Below are 26,320 nucleotides of genomic sequence, written 5' to 3'. Positions count from 1 at the left end.
TATAACTGTACCCTAGATAAGTTGGAGAAAACCGGTTTTCACTACAGAGTGCTGTGGTTTGGAGCAGTGGAATTTCTCCAGAATGGTAAACAAAGAAACCAGGTTCTAGTACTAGCATTTAATAACACAGAAACATAGGGCCTCACAGAAACTAAATATGCTTGGGGTAGGAAAGAAGAATAGAAGGTCATGATTTCACAGGAAAGGGGATCTCTTTGACTGTGGGACCAGCCCAGGCTGAAGGAAGCTGGCTACAGAGGCAGATGAGACTTTGTTTCGAAGGAGAACCCATGTTTATATAGGGGATCCTGGATACCTTAGAGTGGCGAGGAAACTGAGGCAAAGTTTCACATGCAGGTGTTTCTTATTTTGCCTAGATTCTGTCTCTCTTGTGCTGTTTAAGTAAAGACAAATTGTTTTTAGAAATCTTCTTTACAAAGTCTGTGTCTGTCTGCTTCAATTATCATATGTTCCTGAAGAGGTAAACTGTAACCAGAGTGCCCACAAGGCTGGCGGTCTTGGAAAGGGTGAGCATCTGCAAATGGGGAGTCTGGGGTAACCAACACTAGTCTCAGGGTGTAGGCAGTTGGACTGCAGGGTCTCAGCTTAGCCAGAAGGTGGTGCTAGATGGAAGATCTGCATCCTAAGAGTGCTCCTACAAATTCAGAACCATAGGCAGCGTCTGGACTCTTCTCAGCCTCAGGAAATCTTAAAAGCACAGATGTCCAGTGATGTGACCCAACACAGCAGCCTGGTGAGTGTCCAGAAGGGGAAGTTTGATCAGGGTTGTGACACACCTAGACAGTATATTTGCCAATGAAGATAAGCGTGGAAGATAGGGTTGCCAGGTGGTCCAGTTTCCAACCAGAATGCCTGGTCGAAAAGGGACCTTGGCAGCTCCAGTCAGGCAGTTAAAAGTCCAGTTGGCGCGGGGCTGGCAGGCTCCCTACCTGGCTCCGCATGGCTCCCAGGAAGTGACGACATGTCCCTCTGGATCCTAGGTGTAGGGGCTGACATGGGGGCTCTGCACGCTGCCCCGAGCGCTGGCTCCACAGCTCCCATTGGCCGTGGTTCTTGCCAATGGGAGCTGCGGGGGTGGTGCCTGCAGACTGAGGCAGCATGCAGAGCAGCATGGCTGCACCTCTGCCTAAGAGCTGAGAACCATGTTGCTGCTTGTGGGGAGCCGCTTGTGGGGAGCCACTTGTGGGGAGCCACCTGTGGGGAGCATTGCCTGGAGCCTGCACCCCAAAACCCCTCCCACACCCCAATCCCCTGCCCCAGCCCTTAGCCCTCTTCTGCACCCAAACTCCCTCCCACAGCCTGCACCCTGAACCCCCTCTTGCACTTCAACCTCTTGCCCCAGCTCTGAACCCCCTTCCACAATTCGAACCCCTCAGACCCGGCCTGGAGCTCGATCCTGCATCCCAAACCCCTCATTAATAGCCCCACCCAGAGCCCACACCCTCAGCCGGAGCCCTCACCCCCCGCCCTGCACTCCAACCCCCTGCCCCAGCCTGGATCCCCCTCCCTCACCCTGAACCCCTCATTTCTGGCCCAACACCAGAGCCCACACCCCCAGTCCAGAGCCCATACTCCCTCCCACACCCCAACCACCTGCCTCACCCAGGAGCCCCCTCACCCCCTCCCGCACCCCAACCCCCTGCCCCAGCCCAAATGAGCGTGCACCAGAGGATGGGGGGGATAAAGTGAGCGGGGGCAGAGCCTCAGAGACAGGGCATGGCAGGACCTTGCAGGAGGGGCAGGCAAGGGTGGCAGGGCAAGTGTGTTTGGTTTTGTGCAATTAGAAAGTTGGCAACCCTAGTGGAAGATAGGGTCTATTACAGTTTATTGATTTTACTCATGAATAGGAAAATAGCAATCAAGGAACATCCCACAAGCAAAGGAAGTTCTGTGTGTGTTATTCAGCAGTTAACATATGATGAGACAAATCAATATGAATAAATATTGCAAAATAGCTATTCCCAGGATCCAAAGAAATAGTAATCTACACTGGCTATTTACTCTTCATTCTGCAAACAGAATAAGTCCCATGATTAAAAAAACAATAGATAAATCAGCTCTTCGGTAATTATGGAAGTTATATTTTGTTTTCTGTTTCAATGGTAAGCAACAGCAGATATCTGAGCCTGGGTTTTAATAATGTGCCCATCATACCAAATTAAAACACCACTCAGCCTCCCCTAACTGAGGATACTAGTATCCTGAGGATGGTCTTAGATTCTAATCTCCTGAGGGGCAGTATATCCCACGACCCACTGAGCCACCACAGTGGTCATTAACAGTTTTGATTTTCATTGTGTAACTTATTTGTAAACTATTATATTTAATTGCCGCATTTGTCAGTTCCTAATTTTTCCCCATTTCCATCTCTTAACCCCCCCTTGCTGTTACATCTATTGCAACACCCACTGGTAGATGCAAGACAACAACACATCTGCAGGTTTCCTTACTGCTGAGTTTTACAAATGTCAGTGATTCAGGAGTCATATAAATCAACTTAATCATTCAGGGTCACTTTAAAATTCCTCTTGTCCAATTTTTCATTTCTCAATGATTTTTTGTTGACCTCTAGAATATATCTCCATCCTTTGAGTGCAGTAAAGTCACTTCATTAAACCTGTACAAGACACAAATTGCTCCGCTAGCTCTCAAAACATAGTCATTTTTTTTAGCAGAAGCTATGATGATTTTTACAGCTCTGCCATTTTACAAAGTAATTATTTTTCAAAAGCATTTCCTACTTTTGACATTTTGTAATAGTTATATTGTAAAAACCATAACAATAACAAGAGATTTGACGTTAACAGGGATATATCAATCACGAGAATGCTACTCAATGTCCGAGGTACATCCAGGTACCTGTTTGCCTGTTGTTTTGCTAAATGTAACAAACATAATATGACATTTCACTGAACTCTTCTTCGGATACGTTTTTGGGGAAAAAGAGATGGACAATTTTAAAATATTGCTCTGATGAAAGATTCAAACACATTTTTCTCTTTTACAGAAACTATTTAGCTAATTGAAAGGGGCTATAGTTTCCAGCATTAGAGGCTGAATGAACACTGAACTGCCTTACACACAGTCCTTCACTAATAAAATGTAAGCATGATTTAGAATAACTATTCTTCTCTGTAAAAATATGAAAATTAAAAGATCACTTTTCCCCCTACAAGTCATCAGTATTGCTGTACTGGCTGCAAGATCTTCTGCTCTTGCTCTGAACCTGAAAATCAGTTTTCCATTATACAATCATCTCCACAAATGTGCTTCAGCCATTCTCCAGGGAACATTTTCACTGGAGTAAGAGGGATTTTGGTCTCCATCATCAGTCAACTGAAGATTTACTCATGTTCATCCATTAGTCAACCATAATCTTACTATGATCACAATCACCATGACGTGCTTTTTTTTTTTTTTTTCTCCATATTCATTCAATTTTACAGTCATCTATATGTGAAGGCTGCTAAAGATGTAAAATATAAAGGTTTTGGGTTTTGTTTTGTTTTCTGTAACTTGGGAAAAGCAAATGTCTATGCAACAATAAAATCAAATCTTTTCAATTAATGGAGATCAGGGAGAAGTATACACAATGAGATAGATAGCATTTAGTCTCATTTGGGATTAAAATCGCCAAGGCTGACAACTTGGTAAAATGCCAGACTACAGTCTCAATTAGTTTTACAAAGGAAATATGGATTGTTTTTACCCTACTTTGGGTTTAACAGGGTGGGAAACTACTGTTGTCTGTCAGAAAAAAATTGTTGCTTTGTTGAGTTGTAAAAGGGCAAAAGGAGACTGGATGGATAAGAAGATTGATAAAAGAAATGGAGGTTACTTACCTATACCTGGAACTTTGAAATGTGTGGTCCCTATCTGTATTCCACACATTGGTACACGTGTGCTCCATGCACCCGAGACTGGAGATTTGTAGCAAGTAGTGTCTGTTGGTCTACGTAGGTGAAGTTGTTCTCCTCATGCTCCAAACCGAGGGCATAAAGGGCAGCGTGGAGCAATGCCTTCTCTTACCTGGAATCAGATGGGCTCCAACACAGAAGGAAGGAGGGGCGGGTAGTGGAATATAGAGAGGAACCACACATCTCCAAGAACCTCCAGTTTCAGGTAAGTAACCTCCATTTCTTCGAGTGCTGATCCCTACGCATATTCCACATGTGGGAGATTGGTAAGCAGTATTCAGACAGGCAGAAGGTGCGAGAATGCAGTTGGTATAGATGTCTGTAATGCTGCTGTCTCCAAAGCTGCACCTGCTGAAGTGATCTAGACTAGGGCACATGTTTCATTAAAGGTGTGGATAGGGCTCCAAGCAGACGCCTTACAAACATTCAGTATTAATACTTCTCAAAGAGATATCATTGTGGTTGTTCATGCTCTCTTGTAGAATGGGCCCTCAACCTGTCCAGGAGAGGAATACGTGCCAACAATAGAATGATGTTTCCACAGATCCACTTACAGAATCTCTGGACTGATAACGCTTGTCCTCCTGGTCGCTCTGCTATTGCAACAAACAGTTTTGGTGTTTTTCTAATTGGTTTAATTCTTCGCTGATTCTTTATTGTTTATAAAAGACGCTGGTCGTGTCTTTGAACCCTCTACGTGGTGGTTTGTAAGGGCGGTGGTCTCAGCCTTTTTGTGGTGTTTTCTCTTCGGGGTTGGGGTGTAAATACCCAGGGAGCAGAGAATCATCCTAGAGCCCTTAAGTGAGTGTAATGACATGTCAGGCTCCTCACTGAAGAGATTAAACTCAAAGGGCAAGTCCTTGATGGCAGCTGTTCTCAACTGGGATCTGCCAGCCGGTTTAAGGGGGCTGTGAGGCCCTGCGGCTGTGAGGCCCTTGCGGGGCTGAAACTGGGAGCGGAGCCGCAGGGCAGAAGCTCGGTGCCCTGGCACTCCCAGCAGAGCTGAAGTTAGGTGCCCCAAGCCTTGGCACCCTTGTGGGACTGAAGCTCAGCACCCTGAGCACCCACAGGTCTGACACAGGGAGCAGTCCACACTGCCCTTTCTGCCCTCGGTTTGAAGCACAAGGAGAGCAACTGCAAATGGACACCATTTGCTACAAATCTCCAGTCTCAGACACATGGAGTGCATGCATATACTCACGTGTGGAATAAACAGAAGGACCAGCATTCGAAGAAGACTACACAACTTTATAACTCTATGTTGCCATTTCAAACCCAATCTACGTTGGTAGCGACCAAAAGTTGTTAATGGCCTATGTGACGCAAGTTATTGATTTCTGTCCAGTTCGTAATGCAATAATGGGCACCCTTCCCAACAGCAAAAGGCACAGAGGATTGACTGGACATGGAGCACTAACTACCCGTGTGTCTACACCTGGGTTTGTTTTACACGACTTTTGGCTTAAAAGGTTAGCGCACTACTGTTGAATGAGGCTCCAAATGGACACAACTATCTACTTATGAGGATTACATTAGGGCCTAAATTATTATCTGAGCATGAAGAATTCACTGAAGACAAGTTTTAAATTTCCCTAAAAAATGTTTATCTATCTTTTTGTAACTGTTGTTCTTCAAGATGTGTTGCTCATGTCCGTTCCATTCTAGGTGTGTGCGTGCCTGTGTGCACAGTCATCAGAGATTTTTGCCTTAGCAGTAACCGTAGGGTCGGCTGTAGTGCCCTCCTGAGTGCCACGCTCATGCATGGGTATATTAGGCACTGCCGACCCTACACCCTCTCAGTTCCTTCTTGCCGGCAACTCCGACAGAGGGGTAGGAGAGTGGGTAATGGAATGGACATGAGCAACACATCTCGAAGAACAGTTACGAAAAGGTAGGTAACCGTTTTTTCTTCGAGTGCTTGCTCATGTCGATTCCATTCTAGGTGACTCACAAGCAGTATGCTCGTAGGTGAGCTCAGGGTTCACAGCTTAGCGACTTGCACTACTGCTCTACCGAAGCCAGCATCATTGCAGGTCTGCTGGATAAGTATGTAATGGGACGTGAACATGGGGATAGATGACCAGGTGACCGCCCTACAGATGTCCCAGGTAGGCATGTGGGCTAGGAAAGCTGCCAAGGAATCTTGCACCCTGGTTGAATGGGAGGTTACTATCGCTGGAGGTGGCACCTTTGCCTGATCGCAACAGCAGCATATGCAGGCCGTGATCCAAGAAGAAATTCTTTGAGCAGACACTGGACAACCTTTCATCCTGTCGGCCACCATGACAAACAATTGCAACAACTTGCGGAATGGCTTGGTCCTTTCAATGTAGGAGGCTAGCATCCTCCTGACGTCTGGGAAATGCAATCTATGTTCCTCCACTGACTTATGTGGCTTGGGAAAAAAGGCAGGTAAGTAAATGTCCTGGCCCATATGAAACTGTGAGATCATCTGGGGCAGGAACCTGGGTATGGCCGCAGCTGTTCCTTGTCTTTATAGAAGACCATATAGGGCGGTTCCAAGGTAAGTGCCCTAATCTCGGAGACCCAGCAGGCGGATGTTATCGCAACTAGGAACACGACCTTCCAGAACAGGAGAAGGAAAGAGCAGGAATCCAGAGACTTAAGGGGGGTCCCGTGAGCTGTGACAGCACAAGATTCAGGTCCCATGGCAGAACAGGGACCCTGACATGCAGTTAGAGGCACTTGAGGAACCTGACAGTCATGTCTTGGGTAAAAACCGACCTACCCTCAAGCAGCAGACAGAAGACCGAAATAGTGGCCAAATGGACCTTGATAGATGAAAGGGACAGGCCTTGGTGCTTGAGATGCAGAAGGTAATCCAGGATCAACCACAGTGATCCAACCACAGTGATCCGCTCGTGCCAAATACTTTATCCTGAAGAGGGATGGGGAAGGGGGGGGACGGCCATAAACTGCAGGGTGTAGCCCGAAGATATTATGTCGAGTACCCAATGGTCTGAGGTCAGCTGCAATCAGGCCAACCAGAAGGGGCACAGGCAGTTGAGGAAAGAGCTGGGTGGTGGATCCTGGGAAGTGACTGGGGTGCTGTCCTCAGGTGAATCCTTAAAACACCCATTTCTAGTTTCCTTGGCCTCTGGAAGAATCAGGCTGGACAGAGGAATGGGAAGACAAAGGGTGACACCATTTAAATTCTTTGTCTCTGTCCTTCTTCCTGTAGGAGCTGGACTGAGGGACACACCAGGACCTTGATGGAGGCGGAGGGGGACTGAACGGCTTTCTAGCCTGCAGAGTGGTGTGTAGGCCCACAGAATGGAGGGTGACATGGGAATCTTTAAGGCTGTGGAGCTGTGCATTGAAAAGAGCTCAGAAAAGAGCCTACTTGCTCTTTGGACCCCAGGCTCACTTCGGGCACAGATGATCCTACTAGGGGCCGGGATCCTCTGCTGCTCCCAGGAGTCGGGTCCCTGGCTGAACTAAGGGTCCAACCGCAGCGGTACTGCCAAGAAGCTCTGGGGCAGGCACGTAGTCTGACACAGGTCCTTTGCCTGAAGCCCCCTTCTTCTGCGGTGCCTGGCAAACCCATAGACTTCAACTGCTTCTTAGGCGCTGGGGAGGGGTAACAATGCCAGGTGGATTCCGTTGCCGGTGGCGCTGACGCCAAGCATGGAGTCAGATCAAGAAGGCTCCAAGGGAAGACGAAGAGCAGCCTCCGTGAGGAGGGCCCTCAAACAGATATCCTGCTCCTTCTGAGTTTGAGGGCCAACATTTTGCAGATCCTGCACTTATCCTTTCTGTGGGACTCCCCCAAACTCTTTAAACAGCTTTCATGGGGGGGAGGGTGTCACTAATGGGCATCGGTCGGCTGCATAATGAACATGGCTTAAAGGCTGGGGAATGGGACATGCCCCGCTCTGAGGCGAAGTCCCAACCAGGGCTCTAACTCCTAAACTACTACTCTAACACTTAACATATAGGTCTAGCTAAGTACTGATCAACTAACAACAAAGGAGACAGAACAATGGACTGTAAGAACCACTAACGATCTTGCAATGTAAGACAAGGCGCTCTGACCAACCATCACGGGCGGTAAGAAGGAACTGAGAGGGCATAGGGTCGGCAGCACCTAATATACCAACGCATGAACACGGCACTCAAGGGGGTGCTACAGCCGACCTTACGGATACCGCTAAGGCAAAAATCTCCGACGACTGTGCACGTGGGCGCTCATGCACCTAGAATGGAATCGACATGAGCAAGCACTCAAAGAAGAATAATCCTTATTAACTGAAATGACTGCTAATGAGGAAGAAGATCCATAAAGCTACAAGTAAAAACCAGAAAAATCTGTAATAGCCCAATGGAATTTGAATAAAGCTTTTGAGGGAAAAGAAGGTTCAATGAAACCATTTAATCTTCACTGCAGTGTCTGATAGTCAACGGATGTCCTGACAGTGGCTTCATCCTCTAAGTGAAATTACCTTTGTTGGCCTGTTGAAAAGACAGGCACCTCCCCCTCTGAGTAAAAATTCTTTGTATTCTGCAATGCTGCATCTTGAAAATTTTCTGGAGTGGTAAACCCTAAAATGACAAAGAATCAATTGAGTAAATACCTCACTGAACTCAGTTACTAGAGATGAAAATTATAACCCTCCTTTGAGCTGCTCTAATTTTTTTTTGCTACAAGAGAGATATACAACCATCAGAGCAATGACAGCAGCTCAGTGGGAGTCCTTCATGTTTTGAAAAACAAAACAAAAAAAATCAAGCATTTTAACACTGTTTTGTATTTTTTTAAAATTACATTTCTCTCTTTACTATATGAATCCATAGCAAGGATGCAACAGCGTCTCTATAATCTTCTTAATAATTTAACATTCTCTATGCCAACTGAATAGTTACCATGTTCCTTCTCACTAAAAGAATCCAATGTGGTGGTACCATATATTTGGAGGCTGACTGATTTTTCACTTCAGCTCCTGGATGGATTGCATCCCAGATCTTTCTCATTTCTTGCTGATTGTTTAAGATAGCCTTCTCTGTTGAAGATCAGTGACTCTGGATTAATTTTTAACACAAAAAGGTATCTCCACTGCAAAAAGTTGGTGTTCCTTTTGTCCAACACACAACTCAAAGATCCGGGGGGAATCCTATTGGATATTTTTATGCTTCACTAAATAGGTGCTAGACAACTTCAAATCTGGGAGGAAGGATAGATGAGCCAGACAGCTCACATCAAAGTGACCAGTGGCTGAGTAGTCAAAGCTGAAGAAACTATGCTCACTCTGTAGTATAGTAGCTGTAGGATCTAGCATCTACAAGGCATGCTTAGGCTGTGACAGAAGAGTCTACCAGGATCAAAGATGAGACCTTAGGCCCCAGTTTCACAAGCAGTTGATTAGAAAAGGAGAATTTAACAAAACCTGGCAGCTCCTGAGCTCCATTTTAGAAAAAAAGATTTAGGCAGGCCTGTTCCACGAAGGAGGAAACCCTGCTCATACCCAGATATGCTTCCCTCTCAGATTTTACTAACACTCACCAATCATTTAGCTAGAAATTGAAAAAAAACCACCCTCCATCTTGAGAGCAAAACCATAGGTATCTGGTGCTGTTGCCACTATAAAAAAAAAAATAGAAGGTGGGATCTGGTGCCAGTGCTGACTCAAAATGAAAAAAACAACAATACAATTTCAAGAGTCAATAACAATATTTAGAACACCCCCGGAACAAATGTGTGCAAAAATAATGTTTTGAGTTTGAAATCGTATGTTGTAAAGTGCATTTGAAGTGACAAACTAAAAATTAAAGAAGATTGTCCAGTTGAATTTATCTAAGATGTCTGTTACTTCAAGTGCTGGACTTCTACTGTTTGCTGCATGGATAACATGAGCCTCTGAGCTAAAAGAGAGGCCAAAGAAGACTGCACAGTTTAGGGTTCACTCTATTTAAAATAGTATGGTAAGACACAAAGTGATTATTCTTTTTTAGAAAAACCATCAAGACTTGGGTTGAAAAAGTTCCAATAAAATGTCCCAAGCCAACCCATAAACTTCAGGCATTATATTTCATTGTAGTCATTTACCACTGTATGCCATTTTTCACAGATGTAGGTGTAAGCTGGTAACTTTCTTCACCAGTCTGGGGAATTATCAGCCATGCCCAAATCAGTATTTTGCCCTTACATCCTGGTTTCATTTATTATCCAACCAACAAACTAACCTTCCAGCTGGGGCTTTCTACCCAGCCACAACTCCCAGGACTTCCCATCTACATCTAGAGTTTCCCTTCCCCAGCAACTACTGGGTGAGCCTGCAGCTTCTCTCTGTAGTTAGCCCCTTTCTCAATCAACCCCCAGTTTCCTGCAGCTCTTTATAGGGAACTCCTGTTCCATTTTCAGCTGCATCTGATGAGTGAACAGGGATGACTGGCCGCTGGCCCTTAAAAGGAAAGACCACCCTATTATAGTACAGATATTAGCATCCTGGCAAAACTCCAGTTTGGATTATACATTCTGCTTACCTAAATTTCCACTGCAGTTTCAATTGGAAAAGTTATTTTCTTACTACTTATCCTAAACTATTGTGTAGTATTATTGTGTTTTGTTAAATACCTATTTTGTTCCATTCCAAAAGTGACTGCACTTCAGTAGTGGGTACAGTGGTCCCTATATACAATTTTAAACATTTACAAAAATGTTGGCATCCTTTTGGTATGGAAGAGATATATGAAGATAATTTTAACTACTGTCTGGAAAACTAAGAATAAAAAACTGGACATACCAAAACAGTCAGTACAAATTCTCAGATTTTTTCTCTTCAGAAAGTTTGGGTTGAAGTAGCTCAGCTATGAAATCTGGTTTTGCAACATTCAGTCTTTGTTCCCTTCCATTTTGTCATTCTACACAGCAGGCATTAGTGCTGCCTGTTCTCTCAGAACTAGTGATTTGGTATCTCTTCTCTTATAGAGACACTGAGCAAGGGGAGGCAGAAAGCCCTATGAGCTCCCCCATGAACTCCACTCTAAAAATATAAACTAGAATCAAAACATCCCATGTTACGAGTCAATGTTATGTTCCTTAATTTCTGTATGTTTGAGTTGTTCAGCACAAATGTTTGTCCCCACTGCTAATGTACTAGCTTTTCATCTAGTGCTGAAACAGATTTATGATGCTCACAAATAAATACTTATGTCACACTGTGCACTCTGATCTCATCTCCAAAGCCCTCAGTTACTGATTTTACAGCATACCCTGTTTCCTCCATGATGCAGCCACCCCAGGATTCTATGCAGTCACATTCTTCTCAGACAAAACCAAACATACAAAAGAAAGAAGGAAATTTGTTATAAATATACTGGCAGCAAAAATAAAACTTTATATATAAAGAAGGTTTTAATTACTATATATTGCGGTCAGATGGCTGTTTATCATAACAGAATGTAGCCTTAAAACTGGAATGTTCTTGTGCATATGACAGATAGATTTTTGTTCCATCTGCTTTGAATTATTAACAACAACATCCCAATCTATCAATCAACTTATGTTCTTTGCATATAGAGCAGAAAGTGGTTGAATGAAAGGGGTTTATACTAGCTACATCATCTAAGTCAACAATAACTTATTTGTTAATTAAAAATACAGGAGTAATGTTAATCAAAGTAAAAATGTCTTACAATCTGTAAAACAAGAATTATATAGTGCGGACAAGAATCTGTTAAAAAAATACTCTATTCTGGATACCTCTGCAAACATTCAGTATTTCTGAACACAGAATAACCACGTCATTTGGTAGAATTTGCTTCTTTTCTAGCCATGTTATTTATACCTTGATCACATTTCCATTGTTAGGCTATTACATCTGCTTGCTGGGTAATGCTACTAATGCTTGTACTTCTACCACCACTTTCAAAAATGACGTTGAGACTCAATTTACTTGTTACTCTCTGCAAGACATACCTAAAACAAGGATACAATTTCTTGATTTTTCCTTTAAAAATAAAAGAGTATTAACCCAGCCCAACAATGAGAGGAAAAGTGCTCCTGACTAGATTCTACTGCTTTTTGAAGGATTTGATGACATCTCCAGTACACAACATATATCAACAGTTATCACACAACAGTACTGGAGATAGAATAGGAAATAACTGTGCTAAGTAAAAGGAAATAATGCTGTATCTCAGATACATGGTATGGTAACTGCTAATTAATCGTGACCACATAATAGTGAAAGGAATACTACTTTGACAAATATTTTGTCTTGGATTAGAAAAACTTGGACAAGCATGTCTGACATATTCAAAATTGGGGCCTCATCCTGGACTCCTTGGGTCAAATTCAGAAGTGATACTTAAGGTGATGAAAGTTAGATACTCAGAGCCAAATCCAAAGCCCGCTGAAGCCAATGGAAAAAACTCCAAATGGAAGTCAACGGGCTTTGGATCACGCTCCCCAGAAGTACTTACACCCACTCTACTCATGTGCTGTAGTGTTTAAGCTGGGCTAATTCACCTGCCATGGAGCAGAAGATGTAAAAAAAGATGTGAGTTAAACTACTATCGTCCAACATTAATTTATATTTTCTTGCACTTCTTGGAGTTTAAGTTAGACTCCTTTGCACATAGATTCCATGTGACTTAATTACATCTATTCTACTTAAGTTATAGGTAAGGGAGTCTGAGTGCAAGGGGAGCGGAGGTCTAAGTTAGCATAACAGTTCTAAGTTACACCACTATACACATCAATTATGAATCTGATCCTTTCACTCAGACAAAAGTGTCACTGAAGTCAGAGACTGATGACTGTAAAATGAGTGCACAACCGGGTCGTGGTTTATTTGGCCTTGATTTGGCTAAAATCAAGTTTTGGTTCTTATTGTAATTCTCCAGCGTATAACAAAATCAATGGCTGTATGTTATTTACAGTTATGTCGATGTACATTTGTATGTAACCATACCCTTTACAAAAAGCTTGTATGTTCAGCAAAAGAGGAGGATAGAAGAAAGTCAGTGCACAATGACAGTACATACTCGGTTTTCTGGTTGCTGGCTCCCACTGTATTCCCAGGTTCTGAGCCAAACTTTGTGATAATTCCTGTGCCATAGCCAATGGGAGGGCATACTGTTTTTAGAGGGGAGTATAACAGTAAAGATAGTACACCGTTAGTTACTACAAATTATACTGCAACACTTCATTCTGGTTTACTACTAATTCAGTATCATATATAGAAATTTTATCAAACCCATGTGTGACTGCATGCACACACCAAAGAAACAAAGACCAGAGGAGCTGGTACCTGCCTTTACCAAGCAGTCAGTCTGGTCCACTCAGTACCTTTCACAATGAAAATACAAATTTTTCAAAGCAAACTAATTAGCGTGATACACATATTGGGCCAAATTCTCCTCCCAGTTACGCTGGTGGAACCCACTGGCTAACTAAGAGAAAAATTTAGTGCAGTATGTAGAAAGCAAAGGTTTTGGGCAGTATAGGTAGATCCATGTAATTACAATGGATTTTCAACAGTGTTGTTGCATTTTTGGTGGTATAGTCAGAGGCTAAAACAAAGTGCCAAATATAAGGAATGGTGAATTCATAAAGAGGAAATTGTACATTTAAAACATTTTAATAGAAAGGGTTACCTCATTCACTCCAACTCCTCTGGTCACGGAACAAACCCCTCCAAAGTAACTCAAGCTACTTCTCTTGTAGTGGAATGTCACATTCCTTAAGAACATAAATAAATAAAATAAAATAAAAAAATTACCATATATACTCGTTCATTTGCCTATTCATTTATAAGCTGACCCCCCCAAGATGGATAGGTAAAAATAATAAAAACTGTATCATCTTTTCATAAGCCGACCCTATATTTCAGAGGTTGGCAAACTTTGGCTAACGGCCCGTCAGGGGAAGCCACTGGCTGATCGGGACGTTTTGTTTACCTGGAGCGTTCACAGGCACGAAGCCCCTCAGCTCCTTGTGGCCACGGTTCGCCGTTCCCAGCCAATGGGAGCTGCAGGAAGTGGCGCGCCACTTCCCGCAGCTCCCATTGCCTGGGAACGGCAAACCGCGGCCACAGGGAGCTGAGGGGCTCCATGACTGCAGACACTCCAGGTAAACAAAACGACAATGTATTAGATATTCAATTCAATGATTTCACAGAGTTTAAAATCATCAAATTTTGGTGTAGACCCGTTTATAAGCTGACCCCCGCTCTTTGATGCCTCACTTTTTTACCAAAAATATTCGGCTTATGAACGAGCGTATACAGTAAATAAAATATACATAGGATGTTGAATGAGAAATTTCATGCAGTAAAGTTCAATAGGACACCCATTCAGTCATCTGAAAGATCAAATTCCCATATAACAATATATGTTGTGTGCATTAGTATTCATTTAATATCTATTCATTTAGAGACAAATTCTCAATGGTAACTGATTCACTTTTAAAATGGAACACATCAAAAGAGTGAACTAGATGAAACTTGCAACATGGAGACACTTATTCTGTAGATTTAGCCCCACCCTCAACCTGTAAACAAAAATCAGAAAGTGCAAATACATCAGATGTTCTTAAAAGAAAAACTAGATCTTGCTAATCCAAACAGGAATGTCAAATTTTGTAACATTAAACATCTTTGGATCTGATTAGTACTTGGACAGATGACCCTTTGAATATACTTGATTTTCCAGGTTTGCTGACTGTCTAACAACAATAACTACTTGTAATGGATTTTTTTGTAAATAAGTTTTATTTTGAATGATTTTATATACAGTACAGCACTTGATGCCTTGACTTGAATCATAATGCTAATGCTCTACAATACTATATTGGAGACCTGGGCATGATTCATTTTCCTGTTACCTTGCTCAATGACTTCAACAGTAAAAAAAAATCAAGCAGCCTACTGTCACACTGCCATGAGCTGGGATCTTATCAGAAGTCACAAGCTAAGGCCAACCCTTGTTGGTTCTTGGATAGATTTCCAAAGGAAAAATGAATCTGAAGAACACAATATCTTCTGTGCACCAGACTGTAGCCATTATTTCATCTCCTATGGAAACTCATCCTTCAGTTCCAATTACACTGCTACCATCAGTTTTTCTATTATATTTCACATTTAATTGTCTTTTAAGGGATATTATATAAATACAGATTCATGTAATCTGAAAGTTCAATTGCACAAGTGTCAGTAAATTCAGATGAGTGTCTCATCACAGGACCCCTAACCCAACCCTCTTTTGTGTACATACTTTACAATTTCAAGTGTCTTTATTTCATGACCACACAGAATTAAGAGATACAATATATCAATTCAATAAGTGACAGTATAATATTTAGAAAGGATGCAATTTCTTTTATAAGTCCATGTAAATAACATTTTGTACAATTACAAATCTTACGAAATCATGCCATGAATATTCTGTTGTAATTCATAAATACAAGGAGGCAGAGTAATGGAAACTGTGAAACTCTAATAGCTCTGGCTTAATGTTCTATTAAGTTGTTTTTCATATTGCTGTAAATATCGTAAGTAGGGTTGTCAACCCTCCAGGATTGTTCTGGAGTCTCCAGGAATTAAAGATTAATCTTTAATTAAAGATTATGGTATGTGATGAAACCGTCAGGAATAGTCCAACCAAAATTGGCAACTCTCAAATCATTCTATAAGGAGGAGAAAAATCATTGAAGCAAAGGTGGGACATTGAACTACGATGATAAATATTACAAAAGTTAGTCTCTAAGGTGCCACAAGTACTCCTTTTCTTTTTGCGAATACAGACTAACACGGCTGTTACTCTGAAAAAAGTAATTCTATCTTTAAGATAAAATTCTTGAAACTGAGCTGCACAGCGTCTAATTATAAAAAATGCACACAAAAATGCTTCATAAATAGGAGATTGTTATGAATAATTACATCATAGATGAAAAACAAATTAGTGTCCACCTTGTTGCAGTGATTACAGTAAATCAACACCAAAAAAATGGAAATCATGGTATAGCACCATATTCCACAAGAAAGATTTTTTTCACATGAATAAAAAAGCCACAATCCTGTAGTCCTTGCACACACAACACTCCCATTAAGGGTGGCCAGATGCCCAGTTTTCGACTGAAAAGTCTGGTCGAAAAGGGGACACGAGTGTCCAGTCAGATCTACTGACTGGACACACAAAATCCAGTTACCATGGGTTGGGTAGGCATCAAGTCATCACCCACGCCAGCCCCTACTCAGCCAGGGCCGTCTCCTACCTGCGTCAGGCGGCTGCAGCTCCCGGCCCCGCAGGTTAGTCCCTCCTGACCTAGGCGGGAGGGGAAATGTAGCGAGTGATGGGGGGAGGAGGAAGAGGAGAGGATGGGGGCAGGGCCTCGAGGGGAAGGAAATGGCAGGGGCAGAGCCACGTGGGAAGAGGCAGGTCAGGGGAGGTTAAAGCACTCCTGCTGGACTGTCCATTTTTTAAATATTACCAAGTTGGCAACCCTAACTCCCATTTAAGTCAAGGAAGGTAGGATGTACAATAGTTGCAGAACTGGGCCCTAGTAGACTATGGAAACTATTCCTCCTTGGCACAAAAATGAAGTATACAAGAGTTGTGCCTAGAGAAAATCTTTAAAAGCCTTTGGTTATATCTATGCCCATACTTGCAACAAATGCAATGGTTCCTACAGTCAATGTAAAACTAAAAACACAGGGGTAAATCTACACACCGCCAACCAGATCAATTATCTTGACTGGATGCTAGGGAGATCAGTGAGTAAGGAGGAGGAATTCACACCATCCCTGCCCAGATTGTAGTGGCAGAAAAAGCCACTGGAAGCTACTGGCTGGAATAGCTTCTGCACCCCTAGCATTTGCCTTCAGCAGATGAGAATAAAATTGAGGATGTGCATACAGACAGATCCCCTACCCTGTCCCCTCCAGACTGTTGTACCAGAGAGCCCCTGCAGAACTGGGCTCTGAACTGCATAATGGATGTGCAACCCCATGAGCCCCCCCAAATCCTCCTCTTCCCCCCAGCTATGTGCAGCGAAAACATTGTAGTTTTCTAGCCAGAGGCCTCTCTGTGCCCACAGACATGCAGGTAGGATTTGCCCCAAAATGCATAGCTTCTCCGGCCAAATTCATTTCCGGTTTAAGCATGTGCACTCCATGAGTTTCCATGACCGATTTCAGTGCAGCCATAGGGATGAGTGAAATATTGTCACTGGAACATTCCTGTAGAGGGCACCCTCAGTTCTGCCCTCTCCTGCTACTCATTGGAAGGAGGATGGTACATTGCAGAGCTGGTTGATGGGTCAAACCTCCTCAAGGGCATGTTGGATCATATTAAAGAAGTTCTTTATTAAAATCACAAATGAGTTTGATTCCCCATAGTTTAAATTAAAGGGTATTACTAATTAAGAGGTCTCTTGGTTTTTGGTACTGTTTCTCTCCCTCTATGTGTGAAACGTGCAAGCTGCTAATTGCATTAGTACATTCTAAGACAGAGTCTGTTCTCAAAGCAATTCTTTGTAACAACAACTACTCACGCAGAGAGAGACTCAAAGCAATACTCTGTAACAGAAACAGCACCCAGAGACTCCCCGCCCTTTTGTTGTATTCATCTCGCTTTGTTAACAATTGTGATTAAAATAGAGATAGAGGATGTATGTGGATGAATACTTGGTGTGGATAACAACTGAATGATCAGGGAGGTGCCAGCCTAAGAATCCAGTGTCCATCGGCTGAAGAAGGCGTCAAGTGGAAATAACCAGAGGACCCCCAGAGGGCAAACTGGAATCCATCCAACAGCCTCAAGGATGGGAGAACCAAAGAACAAGATAACATCTGGCAGCACGGGGCCGTCAGGAATGTGCCATCTGCTGATTGATTCAGCAACAGCATGATATTAATTCTCATAGACTGGCATAGGAAAAAATTCCTATAAAAATGGACTCTAGAAAGTGAGAACTTTGGGGTCTGATTCTGCAAACCAACTTCCAGGAGCATCAGATGAGCATCTGACAAGGCCCTGCTCCCTCCTCACGTCCAGGCCACCTGGCCAGTGGCTTGGCATGAGCAACTCTAAGGCTGGTAACTATGATAACAACCTTGCAGAACCTGTGTGTGTATGAATGAATGTGTGAATAAATATGGAATTGAATGGAATGTTATAGCTATAACTAACTGCTTACTATGATTCTTTCTGTATTCACAATAAATGTGACATTTTGCCTTTTCCCCTTTAATAAGATCCTGCTGGTTTTTATTTTATTGGTATAACAGGCACGGTAATAGCCATGTTTACTCAATCCTGTAGCTGCACTGAGTTCAGCCATAGGAGCATAGCAGCACCATCTTGGACCCTCAAGGGTGTCTTTGAGGTCTGCTGGCCCCACCATGGGAACCTCTATGTAAGATAATCTAATACACAATATAAAAACTATCGCATGGTCATCAATAGAAAAACATTCAGGAGACTAGTGGGCTATGTTCCCTGATAAATAAGCTGTATATACAAGTAGTTTTTTTTAAGACAGCAAACTATCAAATCAATCAAATCTACTCTAATCAAAGATCTAATCAGATTTCATGAAAGATATGGCTAGAGCACACTATGGTAAATGTTTGGGCTCTATTTACAAGTGAATAATAGTTCTACAGGCTTCAAAATTTCATAATACACATCGGTATGCCTGTAATATACCTTGCTGCACACTGTAGACAGGACTATTACTAGATTAAAATAACAGAAACTGGCAGCTATAGGCAAAGGTTGGTTGACGTGCAGACAGAGAATAAAAGAGAGAGGAAGGCTGGTAGACAAGTAGACATTCTACATGTGTAAAAACTAATGGATTAAACCATCATCTAATAGTACATACGAGAGGAGGTGTACAGCATCAGTATGCTGTTTGATATAGTACTGTCGATATTTGGAGAAGTCATGAAGCATCTGCAGAGGGTCAGGGCGAATGTTAATCCGATCCCTGTCTGTCCAGGTTTCCACAGCAACCAAAACCACCCTGGTGTTCAGCTGTTCCTTGTATATCTGGGGACAGAGACAGGACAGGCACAGGAGTAGAACACTGGGTCAGACATGCACAGTTAGCCAGTCAGAGTCAGCGGAAGGACAAGGAGGATAAAGAAAGAGGGAAACATGGGGAAATAGTTAGCTGATATGCCTAAAAATCTATAATCTGCTAATCTTATTTTATTAAATTTACTATTCTAGAGGACAAAATGCATTTTACAATTCCAATTTTGACCTCCTATTTTTCCCCTTTACTGTTTCTTATGTCTGATCATTTTAGTAACTGATCACTACTCAGGAATATCTACATTTCCCCATAGAAATTTCCTAAAGACACACTGATTGATTTCAATGACCAAAGAAGAGGTCACACCAATCCTCAATCAACTTGAAGGAAAGTAGCGCTGTTTTCTCCGAAACAGTTCTATCAAAAACTTTTTAATTCACATATATAGTTTGATTCTCATTTACACTAAGACCACTTCACTCCCACATTAATTCCTCTTTACACTGCAACAGTGGTATAAATACTGTTTGCACCAACTTTAAGGGCACCTTGTCCTGTCAAAGCAGGGTAAATGGGTATAAGTGTAAATGAGAATCAGGCCCTAAACATTTATTAACATAACTTTAAGATATAAGTAACCTTTGTTCACAAAGGTTTATTTTAGTGATAGAATAAATGTTCTATATAATTCAGAGTTTAAAGTACTATATTTTCTATAACATATTCAAGACTTGCAAGTTTGCAAAGGAGCTTATATTCCTCATTCACATTTGTTTGTCTGCAATTAGAAAACAGGGCCAAGGTGACACACGAAGAGGACTCACTACCCAGATAGAATCAGCAGTGTTTAAAGTGATTGATTTTTAATTCAAATAGCATACAAACAGTTACCAAAGAGCATCTCCAGGAGTCACCATATATTTTTACAAATACACTTTTTAATTTTTTTATCAAATTACACCTAGAATGTCCAATATAATGTATAACTATTCTGCCTACTGAGCTATGATGGGTGCATCCACTGAATAAATCAACAATTACATTAGCCCTTTTGTTGGAACATCAGCCCGTTTATGCCTAAAAGGAATCAGCAGGCAACACACAGGTTGGAAAACAGGCAGTGAGCACAAGGACAGGAGAGATCAACCAGACAAGTTTAATTTTTTCCAGAAAAGATTTTCAAGAAGGAATTGCATATCAAGAAAAGTCTTGTGATAATGTGTTCTTTCTAAAGGAGCCAAGTGAGTGTATATATGATCCATCGTTTGTGAGAGGGTGATTTATTGATTGCCAAAAGCAATATCGTGAAAATATGGAAATCCAATAAGGCCAGATGAATAAAATCTTAGCTGATGTTTGATTTCCTGAAGCAGACAGATATCATGAGTAGGTGGAGAGGGGGCACGTAAGGACCTGATACTCTTGAAGTGCCAGTAACCAGTACACTTCAGCAAGAAACACAGCCATGCCCCCTGGATCCATAGGGGAAATGCAAGGAGGAAACTTTCTGCTACATTTCAGGTTCCCTTTAAAATAAATGGAGACACCTCGGTACAGGCCCTTCATGAAAGGAAAAGTGGACAGAGCCTGAATGTTTATGCATCCAGCAGTTGGTGTACACTCTTGCTAAAACCCACTGTGCAAATTATTCCTGCACTGATCAGTGCTAATTTGTAAGGGTGGTATGGTGTGAATGGCCATTGGCAACCAGAACAGGGACACACAATAGCATCGTTTACTGCAGAATTGGTCAAAATACTTCTGAAGATACATTCACTGACTTCCCGGTCAAAATCATTATTCTGAAATTAACTACAAGCAAAAAGGGAGAAAACCAAGAGAACTAATAAAAACAGAAAGCAATGAGCGATCAAATGAGTTCTATCAAGCACAGTAAAAATACCAAGGAAAAACAATTAAAGAAAATATAGAGTCTGTGTCTTTTTAAAACTCATCCAACTGAAAATTTATTATAGTACAATATATTTTACAGACAGATTAAGCTAGTCATACCCTGCTTGCTCAATCAAAGTCCATATTGAGGTGGCAGGGGTGTTTTGGAAGGGTTCTTCATCAGCAGGAGTTCCCAGAGGCATTCTAGCTGATTTAGCTAGAATTCCTATGAAAGCTTGGGGGAGTCAATGCCAGTGCAAGGGCTGTAGCAACCTTTAGCGTGATGCAGAATGAGCTTTCCCTATGTCATCTTAATTCTACTGCCCAGTGTGGAAGAGGATCGAGGAACGCTGGTCCTAATTATCCCTGCGTTTGGGGAGTTTAACAATGCCACTAGGTGCTTGACATCAGAGGATGACATTCATCTATGGTGCACAGGGCCAGCAAAAGTTCCTTCCTCCGTACCATTTAAGACCAGTATTAGGGTTTAGCGGAGGAGTCACAGAGCAAGTGGTTACACAAGGATGTCTATGCATGCCTGCATGCTGAAAAAAGAATTGTTGTACCATCCTATACAAGCCGGCACAAATGGCTCTCCTGAGGGTCAACTGGTGTCAGGCCAAAAAAGGGGTAGCTCTGTTGGCTCCAACATCCTTCATAAGTAACTCTCACATAGGCACAGAGCTAGCTACAATGTTAATTTGGAAGGAACTCTGAGATTTTCTTGGGTTGAACTGTATTTGCCTCTGTCCTTTGTTTTCCTATGTAGTCACTACTGTATATTTAATCTTTCTGTACCTGTTGTTTGGGGATGTGTAATATAATAATGCAGAAATAGTCCATATTTTCAAATGATTGCTCAGATAGGACTCTCTCTGCAACTATAGGCTGTTTCACATTATTACTGAAAAACATTCCAAGGCACTTCAATATTTTTATGCATTATATGTGTGTTCACTTAAAAATTACGCAATATACTTCATGACATTTTATGTACAATATATTAAACAAATAAAATCAAAGATTAGGTGGTATTTCCTCCACGCTATACAGGACTGAATTGCACCACACAATACCACTAAGTCTGACTCAGAGTCTTGCTACCAATTGTATACATAGCTTTATTCACCAACCTCAAAGAACTGAATTAACTGGTGGGAAAAATACAAGAGGAAATATAAAGTGCACAAAACAATCCTAACATATGTGCCACAAATATGATTCATCACATTTCTTTACTGTAAATAAATTATAGCTGAATGTGTTGGGATATATAGTATGTTTGGGGTGTGAATGTGGAATGAGTAAGGTTTGGTTTGTAATCAATAAAGAGCATTTACATTATTATATACCAACACTGCATCTGGTATCTGCCTGCTCCCCATCCTGTAGGAAAACCTCTATTGCAGGTCTAACAAATGTACATGGATACAGGCTGCTAGTTCTAACAAATGTCTCTGTTAGCATAAAGAAAAAGTTGTGATACAAAGAATAGAAGCCTAACCAGCATTTTACATCTGGCCTGCTCATCAGCTGAAGTGGCTTTGAATAAGTTAAATAATTAAAAGGATGGGTGTAACAGGATTATAATGCATTTGTTGAAGATCAAAAAAGAGAGAGAAAGGAAATTCCACAATTTTAAATAATTATTTGAACACCTGGAAAAGAAGATTGGTATGTGTACACCTGAATAAGGAAGTGACAATGACCTCTATCAGTCATAGATTTTAAGGCCAGAGGGACCATCAGATTATCTAGTCTGACCTCCTGTATATTTTACACCACTAAACACCACCCAACTGCCCCTACACCAAGCCCCAAACTATTACAGCCCCCAGGAGACTAATCATTATATCTATAGCAAAGAAATTTCTCTCTCAGACCTTTGTGATGGAAAGATTTTTATACTCAAATAAATCAAGTTATGTCTTTGTTATCCCCTTTGGAGTGTAATATCATTTGTTAGCATTTTTTAAACACATATAAAATCGACTTTTTGCCTGTAATTCAGACAGCACATGTATGCTCTTCGAATTACATTAAATTCGTGAACATTGACACCTATAAGGACTCCATAGTCATCTGTCATTTAAGAATTTGGGGACAAATATCTACTAAGAATATATCTACATAGCATGCACTAGCTCTGCTCGAGCTAGTGCCTAAAAACAGCAGCGTGGACATGGCGGTACAGGAGGAGACTTGGGCTAACTGCCCAAGTATGTACCCAGAGCGTCAGGTTGGATTGTACTCAGGCAATTAGCCCAAGATGCCACCCATGTAGTCACAGTTACATTGCTAATTTTAGTGGGCTAGCTCGAGTGGAGCTAGTGCATGTAAGTCTACCTGAACCAGGAATTACACCTCTCAGCTGTTGTTCAGATGCATCCTAAGTAAGTTTAGATGTGTTAGATAGCACAGCAATGAGACTCTTCAACTAACCGTACTGCATAGTCAATGATACTAGAATGCACTAGCTTTGTTACATTCTCTAGTGCTGATGTGTAACAAATTCACCTTCTCACAGTTCTGGCATACATAACAACAAACTTACAATGGAGCTGAAATTGCGGTAGTTTTGCTGCATGTTTTCTGCATTAGCATTGTAACACTGCACCCCATATTCTTCATAGTTGTATGATTATGACATAATTATGATGCACTTTGTACAAGATGCGTCATGTAAGGTCTCATTGGAAAAGTTCTGATTTGCTGAATATGATTATCCTATTTGCATTCATGTATCATTTTTATATCTGAAGTCATAAATATTGACTATGGATCTGTATTTCTAATGGGCTTACTCTGGAAAACACTCACAGCCAGCCTTTCAGGTACAACAATGAAGAAGCCAGACAGTGCTAATGGGTCATCAACAAAGACAATGGGCTATGGAATAGCTTAGCCTTCCTAAGAATGCTTCAGACAGCCTGTAAGAAATGGCTGCTATGACTCTGCAAGGGATGTAACCAGACCACATGACTCTGGACTCCTGTATTTTTCCACAAACTGGTCTGAGAAACAAGTTTGAAACAAAAGGTTCCTGCCATTTGAAAAAGCTATATAAGGCAGGGAGTGAAATCATTGGTTGTTCTTCACTCCCCCACAACTGAACACCTAAGCGAAGCTCCCAAAGAAAAGGACTTGGAACGGGGGTGGGGATCCCAAGCTGCAAAGCAAGTGCAGCTTGTGCCTTGAGAATCTGCAAGCCTGCTTGTATCATCAGTCAGGGTGAAAGACTGTTAATTCAAATCCTACCCTTTTAGTATGTTAGCTTAGTTTGCGTTTTTGTTTATTTACTAGGTAATCTGTTTTGATATAGCTCAGTGGTTTGAGCATTGCCTGCTAAACCCAGGATTGTGAGTTCAATCCTTGACGGGTCCATTTAGGGATTGGGGGAAAAAATTGAGGATTGGTTCTGCTTTGAGCAGGGGGTTGGACAAGATGATCTCCTGAGGTCCCTTCCAACCCTGATATTCTATGATGGCATCTATGATCTTTTACCTATCACTCAATCACTTTAAATCGATCTTTTGTAGTTAATAAACTTGTTTTATGCTTTATCTAAACCAGTATGGTTGGAGTGAAGCGCTTGGGAATCTTAGCTCCAGGGGCAGGGGCTGTTGCGTTTCCTCTCCACATTGAGGGAGGGGCGAAATTTATGAGCTTACTTTGTCCAAATCTCTGTGCAGTGTAAGACGGTACAATGTTGTATTTATACTCTGGGGAGTGGGAGTGGAGCATGTGTGCCTCGGGAGCTGGGAAATTGGCTGTTGTGTGCTGGCTGCACTCAGGTTTGTGTGAGTGGCGCCACCCGCTGTTGTGTTGGGTGATAACAGGGCCTGGGTGAGGCTGGCTGTGTCCCCAAAGCATTGTGAGCAAGGCCAGTCCAGCTGTGTGTCTTAGAGGGGCACAACGGGCTCTCACACCCCAAAGGTGACAACCCATCACAAGCATCTCAAGCCTACTGACACAGTGGTTAAGTAATTCTCTCAGAATTAAAAAAAGATGCAAATATTTAATGTCAGAAAATGGCTCCTAAACAGCATCTTCTACTAGTTGTGTGTTGAAGTCCCCTGTATCGAGTATTAGCTTAATCAAATTCAAAAGACTATTTGGGAGAAATCCTGGGGTCAATGGAAGCTCCATAACACAGCAGCATCAGTATGGTACTACTGTGGGCAGTGCTGGGATAAAGCACTGATGCATTAATGTAGTAATAGTTCCACAGACCCCTTCGTATTGCAGAATTCAGCTCTGCAGTCACCTACTCTGCGGGAGCGTCTGGTGGGTCAACAAATTGTACAGTTGCTTTTTAAGTTTGTAATGGGTAGGGCTCTGTGTCTGTCACAGAAGCCATGGATTCCATGACTTCCCACGAGCTCCACGACTTATGCAGCGGCCAGCTGCTCAGGTGGCCCCAAGGACAGAAACACCATCCGTTGCTGGAGCAGCCCTGGGACCAGCCGCACTGGCCACTGCTTGGGTGGCCCTGGGCCATTGGACCACCTGAGCAGCAGTCAAAGGGGCAGCTGGAGCAGCCGCTGCTCGGCAGCCCCTGGCAGCAGTCCCGTGGCTACTCCCAGCAGCTGGTGCCACTGCCCTCCCCCAAGCAGTGGCCCCCGTCCCCTCCCCAACAGTGGTCCTGGGGGCAGCCAGAGCAGCTGCTGCTCGGAAGCCCCTGGCACCTGGTGCCACTGGCCCTTTCCCCCCTGAGCAGTGGCTCCTCAGCCCCTCCAGCAGTGTTCCCACTCCCAAGATTTAGTCAGGGGTATTTATAGTATAAGTCGTGGACAGGACACGGCCATGAATTTTTCTTTATTGCCCCTGACCAGTCCATGACTTTTCCTAAAATACCCATGACTAAATCGTAGCCTTAGTAATGGCTACTATGCCTGCTAATGTCCTGCAGGAGCAGTCCTGTTGCACTTCCACACTGGCTACTGCAAGATGGGTCTGATGATTCTCAGCCCTTCCCCTGTGTGTTGGAGCAGACAGTCTTATTAAGTCTGGATGTGCTTCCTTTTCCTGAATTTACTGACAAGATACAAAAAGTCATGTTGATTCAGAACTGATAGCTGAAACTGGATTAGTTTCAGAGTACTTTCATGGTTCCTACTGGTTTCCATTACAGGCAAATACAAAGGCAAAACGTGGCCAAATATATCTAAATATGAGCTTTTAAGGGAAAAACACTGATACTATTCAGACATGTGAGAATGTTTTCCTTTAAGAAGGTGTCAAATCAACACACAGAGATCTATTCTTCCTTCAGTATGCCACATAACCCCAAAACTGTGCGAGGTAGCTATATGTATAACTGGGAGAGATAGAGAGCATATATTTTATCTCCAGTTTTGTTTTCAGTTTATAGAATATGTTTCATACAAAACTAGTTCATTTCTTATCACATGTATATGTACTAGGCACGTGAATTCTGTTAAATGCTCTCCATCCCTCTCACTTATAAAGATGTTCCTTCACA

General features: G+C 42.2%; 1 protein-coding gene across 10 annotated transcripts in view; it reads right to left on the bottom strand.

Moving 5' to 3' along the window:
- Positions 1-26,320, bottom strand: part of ADAM23 (ADAM metallopeptidase domain 23) — a 181,748-nt gene that overhangs the window by 52,923 nt on the left and 102,505 nt on the right. For all 10 annotated transcript variants that reach the window (XR_012664448.1, XR_012664449.1, XR_012664450.1 and 7 more), the window contains exons 11-15: positions 18,787-18,953; positions 13,557-13,641; positions 12,945-13,035; positions 11,169-11,217; positions 8,402-8,501 (exon numbers count right to left, since the gene is read on the bottom strand). Coding sequence is in view for 7 of the 10 variants with exons in the window: in XM_075118099.1 (XP_074974200.1) it covers positions 8,402-8,501; positions 11,169-11,217; positions 12,945-13,035; positions 13,557-13,641; positions 18,787-18,953 (492 nt within the window). In the remaining 3 variants the exon portion in view is untranslated. The remainder of the gene's footprint in view (positions 1-8,401; positions 8,502-11,168; positions 11,218-12,944; positions 13,036-13,556; positions 13,642-18,786; positions 18,954-26,320) is intronic.

The sequence above is a fragment of the Caretta caretta genome, chromosome 11, assembly GCF_965140235.1.
Source record: "Caretta caretta isolate rCarCar2 chromosome 11, rCarCar1.hap1, whole genome shotgun sequence".
Lineage (NCBI taxonomy): Eukaryota > Metazoa > Chordata > Testudines > Cheloniidae > Caretta > Caretta caretta.
Note: the sequence above shows the minus strand (reverse complement) of the source record. Positions and strands in the feature narration are given on the sequence as shown.